This window comes from Pelecanus crispus, chromosome 7 (assembly GCF_030463565.1).
Source record: "Pelecanus crispus isolate bPelCri1 chromosome 7, bPelCri1.pri, whole genome shotgun sequence".
Classification (NCBI taxonomy): Eukaryota; Metazoa; Chordata; class Aves; order Pelecaniformes; family Pelecanidae; genus Pelecanus; species Pelecanus crispus.
Window position 1 is genome coordinate 29,944,554 of NC_134649.1, and position 25,299 is coordinate 29,969,852.

The 25,299-nt window shown below is 36.1% G+C and overlaps 1 protein-coding gene across 15 annotated transcripts in view; it reads right to left on the reverse strand.

Annotated features, from left to right (window-relative positions):
- ATP2B2 (ATPase plasma membrane Ca2+ transporting 2) overlaps nucleotides 1–25,299 on the reverse strand; it is a 189,987-nt gene that overhangs the window by 48,671 nt on the left and 116,017 nt on the right. For all 15 annotated transcript variants that reach the window (XM_075714578.1, XM_075714574.1, XM_075714579.1 and 12 more), the window contains 2 exons: nucleotides 6,392–6,633; nucleotides 5,589–5,823 (listed from right to left, as the gene is read on the reverse strand). In XM_075714578.1, the coding sequence (XP_075570693.1) occupies nucleotides 5,589–5,823; nucleotides 6,392–6,633 (477 nt within the window). The remainder of the gene's footprint in view (nucleotides 1–5,588; nucleotides 5,824–6,391; nucleotides 6,634–25,299) is intronic.

The window sequence follows — 25,299 nt, forward strand, 5'->3', positions numbered from 1 at the left end:
AACCTAACATACTCAACATACATGTAAATATGAATTGAGAATACACGTTTTTTGTACAGAAAATTATCTAACTTCTGATCCAAACTTCCCTTTCAATAAGATTATCTAAAAAGTTATTGTAATTTAGCACTATTACACTAATTTATGTGTATCAACAGGTGGAATTCCTAAATATACGAGTGTAAAATTTCATTAATAATTTACATAATTTGAAACTGTAAAAAAAAATTAGTTATGCTCCTTTCTGCACGAGACTAACTTTTCCTTCTGCACAGTATACATTCCAGTGAGAGAGAATTTAGTGCATAACAGGGTCTGTGAGATTAATGTAGAAGCTATATACTGACTTAGCATCATATACTGCTTATTTAAAAAAAAAAAAACCATGATTTTTGTAATTAAAATGTGCAAGAGCTAGGAAATTGATTCCTAATAATTAAATGAAGCTCTTTTAACACAACTACTTGGGTAGATGAAGTTCCTATAGAAGTGTCTATAGAAAGGTTACATGTCTATAGCTCAATGGGGAAAACATTCCATTCCCTTAAACTATATTATAATTAATGATAATGTATTAATTATTAATAAATACCACTCTAACCAATGAAAGCAGTCTCATCACACTTTTGCATTATTATGAAAGCATTATTTCTTCAAGAAAAAGTATTATTTCACATGGAAGAATAAGAAGTGTGTTTAACACTTCAAGAACAGCCTAGATAGACTACCTTCAGCACACCACCACTTATCCAGATTTCATTTTTACCTAGAAGAGACTAAGAGCATCCCAGGACTCCTCATGAAGACAGAAACCCTTCGCAGAGCTACGAGAAACTGAAGTGTCTTACTACAGAAGATAGCAAAGGACAAATATAAAGCAATTATAGGTTGCACTGGTTCTTACATGTCGGGCAACAGAGAGGTACTTGAAGTAGGTAAGTGACAGTCTGAGAGGAAAAAGATTCCCAAAAGATAAGCATGACTTAGATAAACATCTGAATATTAGGCAGTGATCCTAAGTAAACCTCCAGGCAATTTGAAATTTATCCCACAAGTTAAAATAGCTCCAAAGACCTGGCCCTAGATGCTTGTTCTGCAATACTGCCTAACACTTTTACATATATAAACCATATTTGAATAAATTCCCAAAATGCATATACTTGACCACTGACTGCAAATTGCTGCTATATTATCAGCTGAGCTTCTTCAGATTACATAGTTATGTAATGTAACAGGATTGTCTGTCTGTGATGAATTATGTCAGCAATCATGTATATAGAGCTGTTGATTTCCTACAGAAACTAGTAAGCTAAGGACATGATTATGAAAATAATGATAAAAAATTTAAAAAAAAACCTATTTAAGAAAGGGTATCAAAATGGGTATTACTGGCTACAACAGCAAAGCCTCACTATATTCTACAGCCCGTTCAGTGCCAAACAGAGTGGATTAATCTCATCCACAAGTACAGATTATTACAAATACTAAGAAAAGGAGCCACCATCTACAACATTACACTGTTAATTTTGTGCATTTCTAGATATTTTAATTTCCTCTATAGCTGCAAGTATGTGACACTGCTGAGGGCAGGACACTGCCTTTTACTTGACAGCCACTGCTCTAATCCAGTGGTTGGATGGGATGGCAAATACTGGGCTTCTAAAAATTTCACGGGGCCAGAAACGCTATATATAACTCAGACTGCACGTCAGACTGAAATTATACACCCTTAAACCATATTGTAGATAATGATTATTCTAATCAGTGAATACAATTTCACACCCTGTTCCTGCATCTTTAAAGGCAGTCGTGAAGCTTCTATCTTCCAAAATGCCTCCTAAACCAACATCTAATTTGAGGATCACACTAGTACTTCTCCCATGACTATGAAGAAAATCACTCCACCCTCAGACTGCATCCACAGAATGTGCTGTTTGCAGAATGACACTCTGTCAATACAGATTACAGAACTAAGAAAAAATTAAGGGACAGAGGTTTTCCCATTTCCTCATCTCTATGAACTGAGAATACTCTTTCCACAAGTTGTATCCTGGAAACATTATTTGGACCTGAAGCTTTTTAACATTATGAAATAGACTTCTATGGGGGACATATAATCAGATTAAATTTATTACTTAACCAAGTGACTCTTCATTTACCCAGTTTCCACATTAATAATCCTGAGTATATCCCATTTGCCAATTTGGAATGCCCTTAGTATCCACTCTAACTGTGGTGACCCTCATGCATAGGATATGACAGATTTAGATGACTATCTGTAAAACCAGCACAGTGTATGAGCCATGAAGGAGAAAAATAAATTACAGTGCAAACAGAAAAAAAGGTCTATTCACAGAAAGTGCCAGTCCTATTAAACAAGGTCATGGGAGGACAACCTAGTTTCAAATACATCTCAAACTCACATATAACTAGAGAAAATTCTATTTTCCTCTTCTCTCAGTTTTTGGACAGCTGGTGGGTGGTATCTGATTTAATACTGTGTACAGTAATTACAGTTAAAATATTGTTCATATTTTTCATTGCTGTAAGGAAGAAAGAGTGTTGGCAGACTGAGTGGGCAGTGGAAGCAGATATTTTCCATCAGTTTTGCAGAGCTTAAGTACACATTTTAAAATTTTCTGGTTTATTTTCTCTCTGCAAAGAAAACCTTCTAATGCATGCATGCATGCATAAATTATCCATTGCAGGAATATCTACCAATATCAGGTGACAAATAAATAGGTGACATTTGGAAGTGATTTACGCTCATCTCCCAGAAATAACAGACTGTAGGCATACATTGGCAAATCAGCATAAGCCAGTGCAGACTCATTAAAGTCATCCAGAAAGACTGTCAAAATCAACACAGAAATCTCTGCAAGAGCAAGACATCATTCTATTTGTTCTGTTCTTGTATATTTATCAAAGAAGCCCCCAACCCCCCCAAAGATACATATCAAGTAGGTAGTTCAGTGCTTGATAAAACCAGCTGCTGGTAATGAATAAGCCAGTGTCTGGATTAACCTAGGAATTATGCAAAAGTCATGGGTGTCCAGTGATTACACTCCAGATAAAGCTCGTCAGTTGCTGAATATAATTGTTGAATAATTCATCCAAATAGTTTCTTTTAATGTACGGAAGGAAATGCAAGTGCAAGAAAGCTCCCAGTAGTATCATCAGAACAGATGCAGCCCTCTTATCTCTGAAACCATGCTAGCATGACACCACTGACACTGCAGGTATTCACATATTTAAACACTCCAAGGATGCATACGAGCGATGTGCCACAGGAGCTCTGTGGAAACAAGGAGGCTACCATTTTCCATGTGTTAACTCCAACAATCATCTCAGGGAAAAGAAAAAAACTGAGCCTTCCCCAGGAAAAACGGGAATGTAATTTAAGGGAAACTAAAGGCTGCCAGGGTGGTGACGTTGGATTGTTTCATTGGAATTACCTAACCTATCATTTCTGTCAGAATAACTTCTGATAGCCATGAATACTGAGAATATTAAAACAGCAGTTGTAGTAATATTTGTAATTTTTTTATGTTCTTTTTTCCCTACAGAAAGCAGTTTGAAAATTCATAAACTCCAGTGGTGACTTTATTACATAAATGGGCTTAATACTGGCAAAATAGTAAGGTCCCTTATAACAGCTCAACATCTTACTATTTGCATCTACAATGGTGATGTCACCATTGTAATATATGTACATTACAATATTCCCACTAAGTCAGATATTTCATACCTAGACAGTTCTTCTGAAATTTATGGGTTTGTTTTGGCTTGGGGTTTTTTGGTTCATTTTCCTAAGGTACCGCTACTGCTTTTTACCAATGTGTGGAGTAGTAACTTAAACATTGTTTTAAATGTCCCCATGATGTTCTTAACACTTTAAAACAGTTGAAAGGGACAAGGAGAAAAAAAACCCAAAAAACAACTGCAGATATGTCTAGCATCTGGTAAAATTCTGAAATGATAAACATTTTATTGTGTGTCTGGCACTGAAGTAAGAAGTGTTACTGCATATTCTGGTGTTAAACTACAAGAAATTCAATACATTATTCAAATAATTATCTAGAAATAAATTTTTTTCCTGCCTTCATCTTCTTTGATCCTTTTACACAGAAGCCAGACTTGACCTCTTTATTTTTAGCAACACTATTAATTTTTACCCTAAGAAATTATCCCCTATGAGATGAGAGCAGTTCTCTTATAAAACACACTCATAATAATCACATGAAAGAATAGTTTGCAGCTATTTCAATAATAACTGCAAATCCCACTGCTACCCATTCCTTCAGTCTGTCATACCACACATAACCCCTCTTAAAGCCATTTTCTAAGAACATGAATCAGTTCTGGAGGGAAAGAGGAGTGATTCACAGTTCCAGTGGTCACTGACAGTTAAAAACATTCTGAGTTTAATATATATGTGAGCTAGAGCATTAAGGGAACACCGCAGACAGAACATTTTAAGAATGTTTTTAAATATTTTTAAAGACTTGCAATGTCAGGTGTAGGGGCACATGGATTAGCAGCAAGAGACCATCTGATGACAAATAAAGCAAATGCTGTTCATCTGATAATTGCAGAGATAAGGAGTTTATCATACAGCTTTCACCTGAGCAAGATTTACTTTATATTATAACCTTCCTGATACTGAAAAAAACCCCAAGAAAGTCCATTATCATGCAAAGCATAGTTATGCAGTCGGTACCTGTAGTTGTAATTATATCATCCTAGTTTCCAAAGTTACAGCAGCCAGGAGTATGTAAAAGCCTACTTGATAAAGGACTCGGTGAAATAAACCAGATTAATTTATACTTTTGATGTTTTAGTTAAAAAAATTCCTAACATGTCTAGCATTGCCACCAATTCTCAGTGAATCAAATACAAAGATTTAGATGTGATTAAAAAAATATCCAGCAAAACTGCGAAGCGAGACAGAATGATAAAAAAGACAAAGATTGGTACCAAACTACTTACTTTTTACAGCATCAGAACTCATTCTTTTCATGCAAGAGAAATCTGAGTTATCTTTCAATGACTTGAAATCTGCAGCCTTTTCATGGCAAAGCTTTTCCTTGTCCAAATAGAACATTAAAAACAGTTTCCCTGAGTAGCCACCAGTTACAATCTTAAGAAAATTAGTAAAGTGGCAACTGTTACAGTAAAATACAAAACTCCTAGAATGTGTGCAATTTCTTTGGAAAGCAAGGACATTGCAGTTATAATCATGGCAATTGCAATCACTGCACATCTCTACTTTCAGAGTTGCGTATCACTGCATTACTTTGATGAAAATTCTTTAATGTCTGGTAGCATAATAAAACTTCTGCTGATCAGTCCTCCTGTATACTACTCCCCGAGAGAAGGTTAAGTCATCTCAACCCTGTAGTTCAAAAAGCCCTATTTTGCTTTATTGAAATAGGGGTTGATTAATAGTTGATTTTTATCAAGTTATTTGACTTTTTATCAAGTAAATTCTACTTCTAAAGTTCATTTCCATCTGCTTTGACAGAGCTAATTAATGCAGTTCAATTTATGCTCTGAGAAATGCTTTATAACATTTGAGTTTGATATACCTCTGGCCTTACTGGGTCTTCAATGCCAACAACACAAATGCAAGTCAGGTCAGATAATATGTCATTTTCATTGTCCCAGTCAGGCTCTGGGCTGCTGTTAAAGTCTCGGAAAGCAACACAGATAGTTCTCAGTCCATCACAGGCCATAGGTTCAATCACTTTCTTCACCATTTCATCTCGGTCACGTGGTCTGAAGATACGAGGTTCACCAGCTGCATTAAGGATCCTGGAACATCTTTTTTATTTATTAAAAAAAAAAGAAAAAGAGAAAGTTGATTGTGTATTTGCATGACTGCTGAAAAGTATTTCCTTATATCAGCTTATTCAACACTTTCCTTTTTTGATGGCAAGTTTTAAATTTCTAGTGTAAATTTCTAGATTAAACAAGAAGATTCACTACTGAAATATCACAGCATTTGTTTGTAACTTATTACAGAGACACCAAGAGCCCTTCATCCCTTATTTCCTCAATACCCATGTAATTAATGAGCTGGTAACTTACAATGAAATTGAAAAACCCTTATTTTCCAAATGGGTTGAATGTAAAGAATCCATTTGTAAACTACTGAATGAAGACCCAATTCTTTGGCTAGCCAATGATAAGAAAAATAAGCCAAACAGTTTTGCGAGAGGGAGCACTTAAAAAAACTTAGAAAAGAACAATAATAGCTTATACTACTAAAATGTGTCATATTTTTACTGTAAGTAGCAAATTCCAAATATCGAAATTCCCACATATGTCTTATTAGTGTCAGAATGCTTTGCGTTTTGGAAAAACACAGCAACTAATCTATTAAACTTACTTCTTCAGAACAATTTCAGAAGCTCCTTTGCTGTACATTCGGAAACTACCATCTGGCATTTTAATGACAGTACTCATTGACTTTCTGACAGAGTTGAATGTGTAAACTTTATAGAGTTTCTCCTCGGGCATGAGGTTCCGAACAGGCTCATAATCCTGCTTCAAATCCAGGACAAATCCCAAGAGGCCACACTCCGTCTTATTGCCTACCTGGCGAGGTAGGCCACCCTCTTTTTCTGGTGGCTGAAGAGAAGAAAAAATTAGATATTAATCTCTCTAATGATAAGTAGTATACAAAGCCTTCTGAATAATTAATAACAAAGTTACAGTGTGCAGTTTAAGATCTGAAACTCTAACTGTGTAATCATGTGTCTTCCAATTTTTAAAAGCCAGCAAAAATCCATAGAGCCTTAACAGACTTGAAGCATCTATTCCCACAGTGAGGAACATTTCTCTAGACAAACAGCTACATTTGGTCTCTTGCATTCCTTTTCTTTTAAATTAGCCGTTGGCAGTTGAATAGCTTGTGATGGTTAGGTAATACATCATTAAAATTAAGTCACTTTCTTTAGGGTCAAAAATAATTAATTCTCATTTGTCACAGAGTATTTCCTTTTCTCACTTGCTTAGAATTATATTGTTTTGCTGACTTTCATGGTTATAACGGTGAGTTAAAGAAAGATGTCCCTTTTTTTTTTTTCTACCAGGCATTTTTAATGTAAAAATAAATCTGCATCTAATCATAACAGTAAATCTCAGTGAACAAGGTATTTCCAACAATCTGTAAAATAATAGTTCTACATCTAAAAGTACCTGTTTCTAGGTTTACCATACTCTAGCCTGTTGCTTCAGACAATAAATGCCTTCTTTATATGTTAAAAAAGATGGAGTAGGCTCAACATTTTGCAACTTGGGACAATTCTCAGTCCTTCTAGGGACAAGGAAGGCTTTACTTTCCCATTCAAAATATAAACAAAAAAACCCCCTACATTTCATTTACAAACTTTCTTGGAGGTATAATACACCCCAAACAAAGAGTTCCTGTGTTGTCAAGACTCCAGATTGACTTAAAGTGACCCATGTATGAACTACAGACTATGGCTAACTTAAATTTTCATGTAGTCGGTAGAATTAGAAAAGCGGTACTTAAGCTAGGGCTAAACTATACTTATGGAAACCAAAAGAAGGGAAAGTCCTTTCACAACTTTAATTTGTATTGAAAACAGGTTTTGATTTGACTCAAGACATGACTTAAGTCATAATTTTCAACATGACTTAAACTTTTGCCTCACATTTTGCAGAATTAGGACTGCAGGACTATATTCAGAATCCATGTTTAATTTCACTATAGACTTTAAAATCCAGTCTGCTTCGGAAGTAGGATTTCTAAGCAGATGGAATTCCCTACATTGCCCCTCAGTGGGATGAGGGGTAATGTAGGGAATGATTAAAGTTGCAAATCAGTAATGCTACTTGGATTTGAATTCTTGCAACAAGTACAGGCACAAAATGTAAAAAGGGGACCTTTAAGTAAGCATTAGCAAAAAAGTAAGTATTCCAGATAACCACCAAGGTTGTTTTTTTAAACCAAGCTGGTTTAAAAAATGAAGGTCATATAGATAATAATTGACTGATCTAGAACTGAAGTAAGCAAATAAACACAGGCTTTTCCATAAGAATCATCTTTCTATCACCAGGAAAATATATACCTGGTGACAGACAGATTAATGTCATTTCTTTTTCAGAGAGATGCATCTATGGCAAGCAATACATAATAATCTAAAAATCTCTGTCTCAAAGAGATTTATCCTTCCAAAAAGAACTGTAACATCTTTCTTCTATATGAACCATAATTTTTACTGAGTTAAATGGGTCATATTTGTGTTGCTATGACATTTCAGCATTACTCCAGCGTCAATGTAAAACATTGACACTCAGCAAAAATGCTAATACAATATATTAATTTTATTATATACTATAACAACTTGCCCTGCTATAATCCCATTATACTGTGATGTAACTTCCCTCTGGATTCTCAAATTCACTTAAGAATCCCTAATTTAAAACCCAAGAGCTTGTAGTTATGTGTATCTGGAAGGATTGTTACATTCAGTGGATAGAAAATCTCAGTTAGGAGTCAAAAGAAAACCCCTTTTAAAATACAGCTTTGTTTAAATAAATTAGGTTCATCTTCATGACGTTGCAGGCACACAGTTCCTGAAACATGTTAAGAACTTCAGGTTTCTCAAAGGAACAGAATAATCAACTTCGCTGCCTGGGTAGTGATGCTTGGAGAGGCTGATTTCTCTGTGCGCATCACATCAAACTCTTTCCATTTTAGATATAAACCCTCATTTATGCTTCGGTTCTCTCTGCCACTGAAGTCAGTGAATCTCAGCATTGACTTAAATTTGAACGTGATCAAGCCACTAGCAAACACACACTGGAAATCAGTGAAAGACATAAACTTCTTTCCATCAAAGACATACAATCCTATACAATAGTTAATTTATACATATGATTTCATCATGACCTGATGTGAATGGATATTGAGAAAATAAAAAGCTACCCACATTTTGCCATATATAAAACTAAGTGTTAAAGTCCTTCTAAAATTATTTTTATTTCAACAGAAAGTGGATAACACTCTCCTCTTCCTACTGTGGTCTAAAAATAGATTTCTTTTAGTGAATATTTTTTGAATGCAAATACGTAAGCAAGGGGAGAAAATAGCAGTGAAAAGAAAATGAACAGACATTTCAGAAAGGCTTCAAAATCTAACAAGTGGCCACCTCCCTCTAGAGCAGCTGCTGTCTCCATATTCATTGTACATTACATTATAATAAAGCATATGGTGGTGAGAGCTGGCAAGTAGCACTTCCTTTCCTGTAGTGTTTCAGCTCAAAATCTATATGCCAAAACTAGTCTCCTTGCAGACTGTTCTTGACAGTGCTTTGCAGAAGCTGCTGGCTTTTAAAACTTCCTACTGTGGTGTATCTAAATTTATTTCTTGCCGAAATCTGCACTATATGGCACCTGGAAAACAATTAAAAGGACAGTCCAAAGGGGTTACTTTTGAATAATTAACTAGGAACAACTTCATTGGCTCCTTGGAGAATGAAAACCCTTTGACAACATATGAAGGAAAGCCTCTAAACTGTGATTTGCAAATAGGAACTTAGTCTTTTTGAATGCACTGTTTCTCAAGAGCTCAATGAAAGATCTTTCGTTAGTCACAAGACAGCTACATACTGTACAATCTTCTACTAGGAAGAGACTGATCCATCTTCCGCCAATAACTACTTTCCACTGATCCTTGTAAAATGTTTTCAAATGTTTCTTCCAAGTCTTTATATTATTTATGTAATAATATTTCAATTGTAAGTAAATACCTACATGTAAACAAACTGCAAACAGATGTTAAAAAAATAGTGGTTACAACTATCAAAATCAAAATAGGTTTCTAGGTCAAAGTACAGCTGTATTATTAAGGCTTCAAAATACCAACCCGAAAGCTAGTATTGACCTAATACTGAATCTGGATTACAAAAGGAATTTTCAGAATTATTTCACTGGAATATAATTGACTAATAAAACGGGTTAAGAGCGAAGAAAGATAAAACTATGGGTATAACTTAAAGAGGTGCTTCAACTTTCAAAAATAGTTTAGGAAATACAATGCTTCCATTTTCACCATAACACTTACTAAGCCTCATTTTTCGCATTGCCCCTTTTGAGGTGAAAAGAGAGGACCAGGCAAGAAGGTCCAAGTAGTCTTTCTAAATTAAAATGACAGAATTTCATACATTTTCTGAAGTCTTCACTTGTTTTATGTTATTCCCCTCCATTCTATAGATTGAACTACTCCTTTAGAATAATGATGATTGTAAATATACCAGTTTTATTAAGATAAAAAATGAAATTTGCTAGAATATTATATCCATATTGAATGTTCCATTTCAACTCCATTCACAATGGGCAGACAGGGGAAAATACATTTTTAAAATTAAATTGTGAAAAATTTCCACTCTATACTTCATTTACTCAAAAAAGAGAAAATGGACCAGGATGTGCAGGAATTTTCTCTGTATATTCAAACATTGTCTATGTAAAATGTAGAATAAGCAAGAAGGGTGAATGCTGTTCAAACTGTATGTTATTTTTATTTTTTAATTCCTAATACTGTAATAAGGAGAACTACTAAAAAAATATAGTGCTATCAGAGATATTCCCTCATTACACAATTTGAGTCAAAAAACATACTAAATTTATAATCAAAGGTATCAGCTTTTTGTAGATACAGGTTTATTCAACTGACTTCAAGCTAAACAAGACAGATTTAGAAATGACTGTTTATCTTAGTGAAACAAATAAATGAAGTGAGTTCTTTTTTCGCCAAAGATTAAGAATCTACAACTTTGCTTAACTAAATAAAGTTTTCAGTTACAAAATGGGAAATGGTTTCAAAAGACATGTTGAAAATAAAAGCAATAATACTAGATATCGGCTGTTCTAGTTTTCATTCATGATTTCTCTGGGATCCTGTTAACTGCATAAGTTCAACAGCAGCACTGTTTTTTCTGTCTTTCATAGTATGACCATTTCCACAGATCCTTCACCCCAGCTATAATCTTGATTCTGGTTGCCAAACACCAGAAACGAATTTGCTTTATCTTCTCTTTTGTTCTTTACTATTTGTTGTAAGAGTATTTATTGTTTTCTAGCTGTATCACCTCTGCATAACTACATAGGAATGCACATTCCTGCATAAGAATGCAATAGAAACTTTGATAAAGCTTGTCTGGAAATAGGCTGGTTTTGATATGCAAAGATTCTCTTACAGAAAATTCTTTTCCACTTTCACTTATTGTTTAGAAAGCTTACTTAATAATCCTATCTGACTTTTCTCTTCCCAAACAATACTGTGGAACTTTCCTTTGGTTTTACTGAACTTCTGCCCAGATTATACTTTCAACACTATCTCAGTACATAGCATACTGCTGGCTTCCCAGGAAGACCACAACTGGCGTATTTATTATACACATGACTAGGATAATACTAATTAACCAAACTCCAAACATTTTATTACAATTCCTGAAAAATCTTTTTGTAGATAAAACCAAAGAAAAACAAAACAGCATCCTAAAGATAAATTTCACTACAAATACCTGGCATCAGCTCTAATTAATTAATGTTAATGTTAAATCATGTTAATGATTAATAAGTCAGCCCTGTTTTATACAGAGCACAGAAAGCAACATGCTTTCTGATAATATACATGTTATTTTACAACTCAGAATCATCACTGCAAAGTACAATGCTGTTGAAATTCAGTTAAGTCAAAGGTCAGTCTGAATTGGGGTCAGCATAAGGCATTGAAAACAGAACAGTTAACAACTTGGAGCTGGTTGCATAATCATTTTGGCATCAGAAGAAACAGACTGCGTTAAGTTTACGCAGTTCTGATGTCACTCACTGGATTTAAAGCCCAACATTTAAAAGTTTAAAGGTTTGATTTCTTTTTTTATTCTTACGCACACCACTGAGTAGTCTAACATAGGTGTTCCCATTCACTTATATTATGCCTGTTCATCAGAAAGTAAAATTTATCTCCTTTTTACCTTCAAAGGTTTTAAAATTTTTATACACTAAACTGATACAGATCTCTTCCTTCACTTCAAGCTCAAGCAAAGCATTTCAATTCCAAAGTCCACATGCTTTAAGGATGGGGAGCTTCTAAATTCCTGACTTTGATCAGTTTGCTCCATAATGCATCATTTTTTGCGTCCCATGATTACACATCCATCATTTCAAAGCCCTGTGGTACGTACATTTGCAACTTTGCTCTAAACCAGACAACAAAAAATGTTTGGGAACCCTTTAATAGATGCTGTACATGCTTTGGTAACAAAGACTGGCCATATTTTCTGAATGTAACAGGATTCACACGGTTTCACACAGTACATAATGGTATTACACAGTGCTGTACAGAAGCCAGAAAAATATTGTAGGGTGGTATGCAACATCTTCTGAGGAACACTAATACAGCTCGTCTAAAAGAAAAGTGTTACAGGCTTAAACAAGAAATTTGATTGTGAAGAATTTCTGACAGAGAGGAGACTCATGGGAAAAAAGAAGACATTAACTTCTAATGGTGGCATATATTTTGGGCTTGGGGATTATCAACAGCATGTTTTGCAGGAAAAAGAATCAGAGGGGAAGAATCAAACAGACAGTAATGGGAGAAGGGAAAGTTTTTTGTAAATTCCCTCTTTATTACCAAGTCTCTCCCTTTTTCTTTAAACACTTCCTACATGATGTAGACACTTGAACATCTCCAGCACAGACAGGAGGACATGGAGTGCTTGAATCCAGAATCAGTGGAAGGAACAGGATTAAGAGAAAAAAATGGTTTTGCACAGATGTGTATTGGTAAGCAAGCACATCAGCAGTATTCCCTAGCATAAAATAGGACTAAAACAAAGGAGAATGTAGAGAGGGAAATAATAAATGGATCACATAAATAAATAAATATCTGAAATTTCACCATTGCTTCCCTGAATTGATGTGTGTACCATATTTCTATTCTGAAAAGACTGGAAAAGGGGGATACAACAGGTAAATCCTTTTGCTTCCCATTACCCACAAAACCCTAATACCCACAGCAGCTCCATTTCTTGGGAAAATGTGCACCAAATAAGTCACATCAAGTTCTCACTATTTACTCTAGGCACCAGCAGCCACCATCATAAGCCTACCAAATCAAGGCAACTTATTCAAAATCCTGACTGACAGGCACTGATTTGTTAGCCAGACAGTTATGCATCCCAGATTTAGACAACCTAAAACAAAGGCAATTGAAACATGTTTCAGCACTGACAAGAGATATAAAATCTGAAGACTAAAATCAGAAATGTAAACAACATTGTTCAATAGTAAAGTTATACATTTTTAAGTTGTTTCTTAATGTTAGTGGCTAGTGAGGCTGCCTTCTCACTGAACCAGCTACTGTACAGCCCCTTAATTACTACATGTTGAATGCAGGCAGCAGTCTCATATCATTTAGACCTCTATGCTACAGTAAAATTGTATTCTCAAAATATATTTATATTGCTTGTCAAGCCTAAGTCAGGACCCCAACTTGCTGGCAGTTCAAATTGTTAAAGCCATAAGATAACCTTCATATCTCTTACGGTTAGAGACTGACCAGCACATCCTACTGAGCTCAGTTATGCTGTCTCAGCAAGAAATGAATAGCAATGGAAAAGGAGTTTAACACCTTCCCTATCACTGGTCAGATATGTGATGCACCTTTCAGCTGACACAAAGCAGGATCCTCAGATGAGTGACAGCAGTGTCGTTTGGCACTGCTCCCCAGCACAGGCCCCTATCTTGTTATTTAACAACCATTCAGCTATCAGATCTGCTCAAACTTCCTAGGAAACTGGTAACAGAAATCTGTGACTCATTACTGTATAGGGTGTAAGAAACAAAACATTTGTACAGTAGCCAGAACGATGGAATTATTTAGGTACAACTGGCACAATTAGATCTATCACAACAGTTGGAGAATATTCAAATCCAAGCTTCCTGTGTCAATTAGCTCTGATGCAGGGTAATTATTTAATTTTTAGGAGGGTAATTAGTTAATATTTTTTTTCTATTATCTGAAGACAGACCTGAAAATGATGCAACAATCTATTTAATTAATGCAATGCTGTGGTACCATGTAATTCTCATTGCTAGCACTTGGGATGGATACAAGTTTATTCAGCTATAACATTATATAAAAACAGTGCATTTCAACATCTCGTGTTCCCTCAAATAATAGCAAGACAATAATCATATAAAAAGGGGCCAGCTGTAATTATGTAATGTATCAGTGTGACATTTCCTCTCAACATGGCAAAGTTAAGAGAGCAGCACTGATGTGGCTCAGTGAATATGGACTCTTGCTCGTTTCAGCTCACATAACAGGAACAAGGAAAAAATGATACTATCCATAAATTCCCCCAAGAGTGATTATGAAAGAAGATGAAATCATGCATGAAGAACAGACTGAAAAGCTGGTGTGACAGTCTCTACTCCCTCTCTCATTGACTGTTACCTATTTTTACATTCAAAGAGAGCTAATACTTTGTCCTTAATTTTAATAGCAAATAATTAAATTACCCTTTTAGTTTGAAGGACAAATTTACCTTTGATTCATTTGAATAATAAAAGGATAATGCCAAAAAAAATACTACCGCAAACAGGAAAATTGTTTCTTCTTCTCAGTAGTAAAAGGCAAAAAAGATGGATCTATCAGTCCTGTATACATTTTTCACAGAATTACAGAGCAGTTGAGGCTGGCAGGCACCAGCCTCCCTCTTTTGGAAGACCATCTAAGCCCAGTGCCCCTGCTGAAGCAGGTCCAACTACAGCAGGTCACTCAGGGCTGTGTCCAGTTGGGTTTTGAAACCCCCAGGGAGGAAGATTTCACAACCTCTCTAGGCAACCTGTGTCAATGTTTGACCACCCTCACAGTAAAACATGTTTTCTTATGTTTAAATGGAATTTCTTTCCTGTGTTTCAGTTTGCTCTCATTGCCTTTTTGCCTTTCACTGGGCACCACTGAGAAGAGTCTGGCTCCATCTTCTTTATTGCCTCCCATCAGGTACTTACACACATTGATAATGTTTCCCCTGAGCTTTCTCTTCTCCAGGCTGAACAGTCCCAGTTTTTGCAACCTCCAACTTGCATGTCAGGCACTTAGCCCCATCATCCAGATCATTAATGATGTGAAACGGTATTGGCTCCCCTTACTGATCACTAGGATACACCATTAGTGATCAGCTTCCAGCTTGGTGTCACAACCCCCTGAGACCAGCAGTTCAGCCAGGTTTCAATCTACCTCACTGTCCACTTTGCTAGTCCATACTTCATCAGTTTTTCAATTCACTCTCAAGAACAGAGGATGCAAGTTAAAAATACAGACAAAACATTTATATTGCCTGTGCATAAATTTTCAGACATGCAAAATGTTGACACATATCAGCAACATGCACTATTCATATGAGAATATTATTCCTAGATATAAAGAACCCGTTAGCACTAACTACAACAAAAATTGCTATTTCCTTCAGCTTCACAACCAGAGAAAAAGTGGGATAGCTATAGTAGAAGCAATATTTGAGGCCGTTAACAAAGCTAAATTTAACTACATTTATCTATGTAATTAATTTAATTGGGCCCAGAGCAAGGATTTCTGATTTCAAATATGAAAACATTAATTGGTAACTTTTTAAAATTAATAATACCTTTTCATAAAATCCTGCACATGTAACTGAACAATACTTATTCTAAGGAACCAAACATTGACATGTATGTTATATTTATACATTACAGTTCATTAGCGACTCTGTAATCAAAAGATGTGCCACATGAGTTATTCCTTTTCATCTCCCAATCCATTTTGCTTCTTTAATTTGAACTTTTTCCTTTTGTAATATATAGCCTACATTTCAAGATTAAAACAATTAAAATGGAAGGTTGGATGTCTTAATTTAAAAAATAAAAATAATTTTTAAAAATCTCTCAATTCTAAATGACAACAATTCATGGCTGAATTTAAACAGAGGTACATTAAGACACCACATTACAGTGCGAAGAGTGAACTCTGCCTTTTTATGACACTACTGATTAATCATACTTGTGATTAGGATACTCCAGCCTAAGTGTTTCCAGTTTAGATTAAACTGAATTTTACAGACACAGATTTTTCTCCACATTTTCCCCAGAAGTCTTGGTATATTTATTATACTATAAGATGTTATTCATCTGTATGTAGGGACTTTCCTTTTGTTATTGATCAAAAAAACCATTCATATGTTCCATTATAACATATAATTTAATGACCCTTTGGCTCTCAAATTTTGAAAATTATGTATTCTGTTTCCAAATTTGGACACTAAAAATCTTCACTCTTGTCCTTTTGTACAGTCCCATTCACAGGGAACTTGCAATTGTTAGATTTATACTAGTGCCATTCCAGCTTTGTTTAAGTGCAAGAAGAACCGTTGACAAGTAGCCTATATAATCAAAATAATTAGACACAGCAACTGTTAAGTTACTTTAATTAACAACCAATTTACCTTAAATATAGTCTAAGTACAAAGTTTCAGTTAAAGCTAGTTATAAAGAAAGAAGCAGGAACATGTTTCTCCCCTATTACCAGTATCGTTAAAACACAGATCAGTAACAAATGTGCCATTTCTAAACCAAATAGATTACAATTAAGACCAGATTAACAGATTTTTATAACTTTCTGATAATTTGTTCCATATATTTGGCAAAAGCTTACTATATTTTCATGAAAGACAAATGAGCTGAACATTTTTCTTTAAGTGCAAAAGAGAAATTGCACTTAATTGCAGAATTGTAATTGGTACCTCCATAATGACAACCCAAACATCTGCTACCTTGTTTTAGATCTATTAAACTGAGGTTTTACTGCATGCTGATATTAGACTGGATTCATGAGTGTTGCAGACACAGAAAACGTAGACAGGAGAGAAACTGCATAATGTTGAGCTGATCAGGTAGTGAAAATTCAATTTCACAGCAACATCTGCAGTTTGAAAAGTGTATTTCCAAATTAGAACCAATACTAGGGATTTACATGTTTTTGCCATCTTTAAAAGCATTAATGCATCCGTTTTAGGGCTGAAACCTCATCTTTTAGATTTGAGGAAACAGAGATACATTTTCTTCAGCTACAGCAGTGATCCAATGAGCAATTGTACATTTGGAAAATGTCCCTTGAGTCACTCTAATACACACTGTAGCAATCTATCAACAGTTTTCTCCCTAGTATCTCAAGACTTTTTCTCACCAAAAGGTTGCCTATGAAAACCTCATTCACTGTTTCTGAACACGTCATCATCAAAATTCTAGTTACATAATCTTCCTCACTTTTAATTAACTAGTTAACTCTCAATTAAAATTAATCACATTTTTTAGAAACACCTCCACTGGTAGTCTGAAGTGCTTCTTATGCATGCTTTCTACTAGGCATTGTACACGAATTTCAGCCACAAAGTTGTGAAACGCACACCATCTATTCCATGTTATCTAAATATACCAACTCTCATTTAATTTGCATAACCTTCTCTATGCTTTTTGCTAATTGGAAATCTTGTAGCACACTGTAGACACTGAATCATTGTTTTAGGCTAATGAATTGGATAAAAAAAGGAAAACCAAAAAACCTGTGCCACTACCTGCAAAATGTGTACTGTGATAATGACCATACCGTACAAGTGTTTTATCATCACATTAAATAACAGAAGATGCATATACACATCAAAATCCTGAATTTCAACAAAAGAAATAGTATTTACAGGTAGCTGATCTGTGCATACAGTCTTCATTTGCATAAAACTTATCAATACTTTGGATTTTCTAATTTTCTACTAAAGATAGGGAAACTACATTTCTAGAAAGACCAAACCAAAGCAAAAACCAGTCCTAATGCTCACTGCCTTTCTGGTTGCAGCACGATTACAAACAATTTGTATAGTTTAAGAAGCTAAATTTAGTAAGTGCACAGCAAATGTAGCCACATGAAACGTAAAAGCGCATTTTTTTTCACTTGACTTAAGCTACTGATTATAGCCCATCATAATTATAGATCTTGTCTGTTATTAGTACACATTTCCAGAGTAAGGAAAAGGATTCTTCAAGCATCCATTTCGAAATGAGTCTAAAACCACTAACAGCAGCTATTTCACTTATCATACAAAATGTACTCCTCTTTAAATCTATACTAGCATGTATCAGCTGAAATAATTTTTAAATTGGTTTTAGTTAGTTAGGGGTTGTTTTTTTGGGAGGCAAATGCATGAGCTCAAGTGTATATAATACGTTAGAGCAAGGCTTATCTAATATTTTCTCAGAGGGATTTTTTTGCATGATTGGTGGGGTAATGTTTGAGATGCATTATAAATTCAGTCCTCTGGCCAGTTCCTCTCCTTGTCAGGATACTAAGAATGATGCCTCTGCTGGGCAGAATAGCAGACTGAGACTGCAGCCAATTTTCATCTGATTATTCATTCAGAAGGAAACGGGACAGGAATAATGGAGAGGTTGAAAGTCCTGTCCTTCTTTATAGGAAAATTCTCCCAGAAGAACCTGTGTCTCACCTCTTCCAAATATATAACCCCTAGTAAACCAGCACTGAGCATTGTCAACCCTTCTCCTATGGAGTGAACGGAAGTGTAAGGTAACTTAATTCTCTGCTCACCTGAATAAAGTAGAAACCACAGAAAAATATCAATGGCATAAGAAATACACAGTGGAACTCTTTAACATGCTCAATACTTTCATTCAGTATTATCAACAATGAGCTACATTTACTGCCCAACACTCATTCATAATTTCAGATGGATGAGATGTGCCAGTGTCTCCATAAAGACTTGCCAGTAGACAGCCATACTCTTTTGCTGTGTGTGTTTGCACTTACACACGTGAGACAGGTTTGTAGTAGTACTTATTAAAGTTGTCCAAAATTTTTAAAACTTCCTTCTAGAAGCTTAATTTTTCCATGCAGGGTGTCTGCTAAAAAAAAAAGGTCTGTCATTTCTTCAATGATGCTAAGTAACAGTATAGTTTTGACTACACTAGAATACTCTAGCAAACTTTCCTTTAAAAACTTCCCGTTTCCTCTGCTAGACTCCAGTTGGGAAAAAGATCTTATGTAATAGATGCCTTCTGCCTTCTGTCCATCAAAATCATATGCCCCTGAGAAGTCACATCCATCAAAGTTATATACCTTTGAGAAGTCAGTGCCCCTTGCAGTTTGCTCAGAATCTGGGGTTACAATTCTTCAGAATCCCATCCATTCTAGAGATTTTTTCCAGCTTATCTGGCACCACCTCTAAAAGCAGAAAGGCCACCATTTTTGGACACATTCCTACACTCACTTTAAATAATACAGAAATATGACTGATTGGAATGCAGAGGTGCCAAGAGCTTCACATACAAGAAGAGAAACCTAGAAGTTTGAAAGAAAAATTAGTAATGGAGTCTACCTGCAGAAGAAGCAGGAACTAGAATTTGAAGCATATTGTTTTACTGACTGTGTATTTAATACCAAGTTTCTAGGACCAGCTGTGACTCAACAGAAAAATAACATTTTGCTTACATGAACAGAAATATAATATATCCTATTAAGTGCAATTTCATTCACAAAGAATAACAATGACAAGTCAATTTAAAGTCTTTTTCAAGTCTGTAAGGTCCTGCACATTTATTGCTCTGAAATTAGCAGGATGTTACTGTCATATACTTTATTGCTGATCTGTTGTATTTTAGGCATTGTACCAGTTGAGGAGGTTTTAGGTTGTTTTTTTTTTTTCCCCCAGAGGAATAAACCACATTGGAGTTCTGAGAGTAAGGAGAAAACTTACTAAAAACTATATAGTATATATTATATATTTATGTAACATATCTCTGAAAGAAAATGAATGTCATATTTCATCATGAGGTGATTCGCCCACTGCATTGTTTTCTAACAAGCCTGTTTGTGTATCTCTGATTATAAAACCACTACCATTTTCTATAAAATTGGTATTAAATTATCACATTTGAAAATATTATCTTCCTATTCTTGATGATACAGAACACACAGAAAACCTGCATTAAAACAGATGTGCCTGAAGTAAGTGGTTTACACCTACTCATGTAAAAACAAAAGCTCCCATCAGGAAAACATGCTCCCTGATAATAACCCCTACAAAGTGTTAACACTAAATTCTAACTAGCATATCAATCAGCTCCAAAGTGTGGTGACTTTATCTCAGTAGGGTAGGAAAGGAGTACATATTTAAATCATTCATTGTGCCAACATATTTTAAAAAATTGGTCCTAGAAATGATCGGACAACAATAAGCAATATTTATATATCTAGATGAAAACACTTTGGAATACCTTGCAGGAAATGTTGACTTTTAAAGCCTGCATTCATCAACAGGTGTATTTGGATACAGTTGGCAGTTATCCTTATAAGTGAATCATCTTATGCTAGTACAAGAAGGAAAGGATGTGGACATCATCTACCTGGACTTCAGTAAAGCCTTTGACACTGTTTCCCATAGCATTCTCCTTAGGAAGCTGGCGGCTCATGGCTTGAATGGGCATACTCTTCACTGGATAAAAAACTGGCTGGGTGGCGGAGCCCAGAGACTTGTGGTGAATGGAGTTAAGTCCAGTTGGTGGCCGGTCACGAGCGGTGTTCACCAGGGCTCTGTTTTGGGGCCAGTCTTGTTTAATATCTTTATCAATGATCTGGATGAGGGGATTGAGTGTGCCCTCAGTAAGTTTGCAGATGACACCAAACTGGGTGGGAGTGTCGATCTGCTGGAGGGTAGGATGGCCCTGCAGAGGGGCCTGGACAGGCTGGATCAATGGGCCGAGGCCAACTGGATGAGGTTCAACAAGGCCAAGTGCTGGGTCCTGCACTTGGGTCACAACAAGCCCATGCAATGCTACAGGCTTGGGGAAGAGTGGCTGGAAAGGTGCCTAGCCAAAAAGGACCTGGGGGTGCTGGTTGACAGCCGGCTGAACATGAGCCAGCAGTGTGCCCAGGTGGCCAAGAAGGCCAACAACGTCCTGGCTTGTATCAGGAATAGTGTGGCCAGCAGGAGCAGGGAGGTGATTGTCCCACTGTACTCGGCACTGGTGAGGCCACACCTCAAATACTGTGTCCAGTTTTGGGCCCCTCAATACAAGAAAGGCATTGAGGTGCTGGAGTGTGTCCAGAGAAGGGCAACAAAGCTGATGAAGGGTCTAGAGCACAGGTCTTATGAGGAGCGGCTGAGGGAACTGGGATTGTTTAGCCTGGAGAAGAGGAGGCTGAGGGGAGACCTTATCGCTCTCTACAACTACCTGAAAGGAGGGTGTCTCTTCTCCCAAGCAGCTAGTGATAGGACAAGAGGAAATGGGCTCAAGCTGCGTCAGGGGAGATTTAGATTGGATATTAGGAAAAAATCCCTCACAGAAAGGGTAGTCAAGCATTGGAAACAGGCTGCCCAGAGAGGTGGTGGAGTCACCATCCCTGGAAGTGTAAAATGGGTAGATGTGTCACTTTGGGACATGGTGCAGTAGGCATGGTGGTGTTGGGTTGATGATTGGAATGATGATCTTAGAGATCGTTTCCAATCTTAATGATTCCTAGTTTTTACTTTCATTAAAAATAATCCAGCCACCGAGCCAGGAAAGACGAAATTGCTACTCTACCCTTAATTGGCTTAGTGGTGGACTTGGTAATGTTAGGTTAATGGTTGGACTGGATGATCTTAAAGGTCTTTTCCAACATAAACGATTCTGTGATTCTATGATTCTATGATTCTATAAGATGAGTGGAAAATAAGAACATGGAAGTAAGATAAATAACATAAAAGAAAATCCTATGCAAGGTAATAGGAAAACCAGTTGTTGCATCATAGCAAGTTAAAAATCTAATTTATTCATTTTCATACAAGCAAGCAGGGGAAAAAAAAGCTAATGTGGTAAATGATATTATAGTAACAAAAAGCTTCCAAGTGACTGTTAGTCCTGTTTATAATCTTGCAGTGATTACTTATTCCAACAGGAATAAATGGAATCTGCAATTACCAAACTGTGAAGGCAAAGAAGGCTAGTGTGAAGGAGGTTATTATTACCCTGTTTTCTGTCACATGAAGGAAGAAAATAAAGAAATATAATTTAACTTGATCATAAGATTTTAGCCAGTACGGGAATAATTTGTCATGCTACATTCTACGGTGCAAGACTTTTATTTATCCATCTTCTCTTCCTATGTTCATTTGTTGCTGAGGCAGGACCGTCACCCCTTTCTTTGACAGAAAAGGAGACTAGGAACTAAGGAAAAGAGTTGTCAGTAGCTGCAGTCCTTCTATTGCCAAGTTCATTTACAACTACAGTTTATTGTATAATGAGAACCAGTGAAAGAAGTAGCTCCATCTGAGCACATTCATCTCACCTTCTCTACCTGTAACATTTCTGCCATACTGGGGGGAAACCTGCCTTGCCTCTGACAACCTGGCCACTATTGGAAATACGCAACCATCCAGAGAGTATAACAATGTCAACAGCAGATTTACAGGATGGCACTGCTCTGATCTCTGCTCCCTAATCCCTCTTTGCTTAGGTAAATCCATCCCACAGACAACTATTGAGATGCTTTCTCGGCAGCTGATTCCATTCTACCCCTCACATACAACTCTCAAAAAAGACGACTTCATTTAAAAAAGGCTTTTTGCTAGCCAGACAAAGCCCCTGTACCCTGACGGCAGAAAGCACATGACTGGGATAACAACATGTCCTACGCTATACACATTCAAGCAGTCTTTCCTAAACACAGTTATTTCAATAATTAACTCAGTAGCTAATTTAGTGAGAAAAGCTGTATTTGTACCTCTTATTATAGAAAACTTCAATGGCAAGTGATGTGTGAAGATCATTACTCTCTGCTAATTACCATTCCTAGAAGCAGAGACAGTTAACTACATGATCTATTATCTCTAATAATTATTATTTACACAGTAAATAATATGCACACTATATGTTCGTTTTTTCCTGCCTAGCTTATTCTGAGAAAATGCTTATCAAGGACTTTATGAACAAGTTTTAAAGAAAACATTGTTTGGAATTTTTTTTTGTGATGATTGTCTTGCTTATATATAGGAAGGTACTTCGGCCTGAATTGTCTGGTCCCATCTATAATGTATATCTACATTATACTGTCATATAACACTCTGGGAACAAAATACAGAAATTGAGATAAAGATATAAATTTACCTATAATGGTAATAATTTTGCCTATGAAGTAAAATATACAGATTTTTAACAACTCTTACAAAATATACAGATTTTTAGAAATCTGTTCAATCAAATGTCAATCAAATCAAATAAATTTTTAATTTTAGATGGATCAAATGCTCCATTTAGCTGGAGACTCAGAAATGCTCCAGACAATATTTTAACGCCTTCACCCAAGCATTTAAAAAACAAGAGCATATATAATTTTCACAAATTTCCATTACCAAACTAACGTGTTGAAAGCAGCCAATAAAACACTTAAAGTACTATCCTCAAAGTTACTTGACTCATAAGACAGCCTTACTGACCTAAATCCAACCCTACTGAGTTGGAAGATGCTACCCTGAAAATCATGCACTGATTTTCTGCAAAGCAGATTTTCCTCTGTGTTTCTCCTCGTATCATATCTTTAGTAACTTACTGTACCCCTAAGACTGCAGAGCACAAACTGTAAAACCTGGAGCAGAGCTTCATGAGTTCATACAATTCCACTCTTACAGACAGTGAAAAAATTAGTATCTTGAATTCCTACACCAGTTTGTCAATCTGCCAGCTGAGGATCCTCCTCTCAGTACATTTTTCTGTGACGTTTTCTGAATGGCTTTAAGTACACTAGAAGTAGAGGATTTTGCCATTCCAAATGTATTCCACAGCGACAGTGCAGGAAGACGATTCAAACCTTTTGCTCCTTCCTCTTGCCTCCCTAATCCAAAGCCAGATGACACCGACAACAAGCCAGTCCACTGTCATTACATGGGCTAAGTTGCAAAAATGCATCCCAGGTAAGTTTCTCACCGTTTACCAATTTCCAGGTTTATTATGTAAGGATAAAACCTTCCACAGATCTATCCTTACATAAAATGGCTGTTAAATAGCATTCTTCCTCCTCCCCATCCTTCTCAACCGTAAGCACAAGTTACTGAAATCTTGACACATTATCTAAAGGTGGAATTTATTTTTCAGCATTGCCTGGAGAAAAGAAAGCAGAGGTAAGAAAACCATTACAAAGGACGGTCTCTGCTCAGATAGTTGCCAAAATTCACTCAAACCCTTCCATTCCAGAATTACTAGTGCAAACCTCCCTGTGGACAAAGGTTGCAACTGTATGTGGAGAAAATATGATGCAGTGAAACAGGGAAAGCTGCACAGCCATAAAGGGGAGCACACTGTGAAGAGTATGTGCAAGCTCTGCTGCTGCCAGGTTATAATCATCTTTCTTCCTTACATTTCAGTTTCACCCTATTTCCCCTCAATGTGCCCTCACTGAGACATTCTGCTTTCTGGAGTTCTCATTCTTTTCCTCAAAGCTGACCTGCTTTCTTATAGGCAAGTCAGCCTTGACTGACAACCGGACTGTCTGTTAAATGACTGATCTTTTTCACAGACTTCAAGTCAACAGCTGGAGCTGCCAGTTATATTTACAGCTTAACGTTAATGGTAGGGAACTACAAAAGGAATAAAACAGAATTTAGGCCAGGCCATTTACTTGGGTTGTCATTTAATGTTATCATAAATGAAAGCTTTCCTCAATCTACCCTTATTATTTTTTTTTACCACTTCTGTCCCCATTTCTGTCCTGAATTTTTGTGTTTGTGTTTTTGTTGGGGTTTTTTAAAGTATCTGTTTTACCTTAGAACATTGTTAGCAGCAATGGGTGAACTTAAAATAAGAGACGACCTGAACCTTCACGTACAGTAAAAACAAATGGTAATTTTATCTGTATTTTAAGACAAGAAACAAAGAGAATAGCTTGAGAATAGGTTTTAAGAAAACTGTACCTGAGTGCAAAAATATCTTTCTACTTTCAAATACCAAAATAACTAAAAATGTAGTTTGGAGGATAAAAGCTATTTTCTCATGGTTCTTCTTTGAATAAAGAAGAGAATTCTAGTGACATCCAATAGCAGTTTCATTTAGCATGACTGGCCTTGGCAGACAGCTACAATAAAGTACAGGCTCTTTTGCTGTTGCCTCAGGAAATATAAATTCTGATGATTTTCTGATGATTTTCTGATGATAGGTATGACATAATCTGATCTACTGGATTTT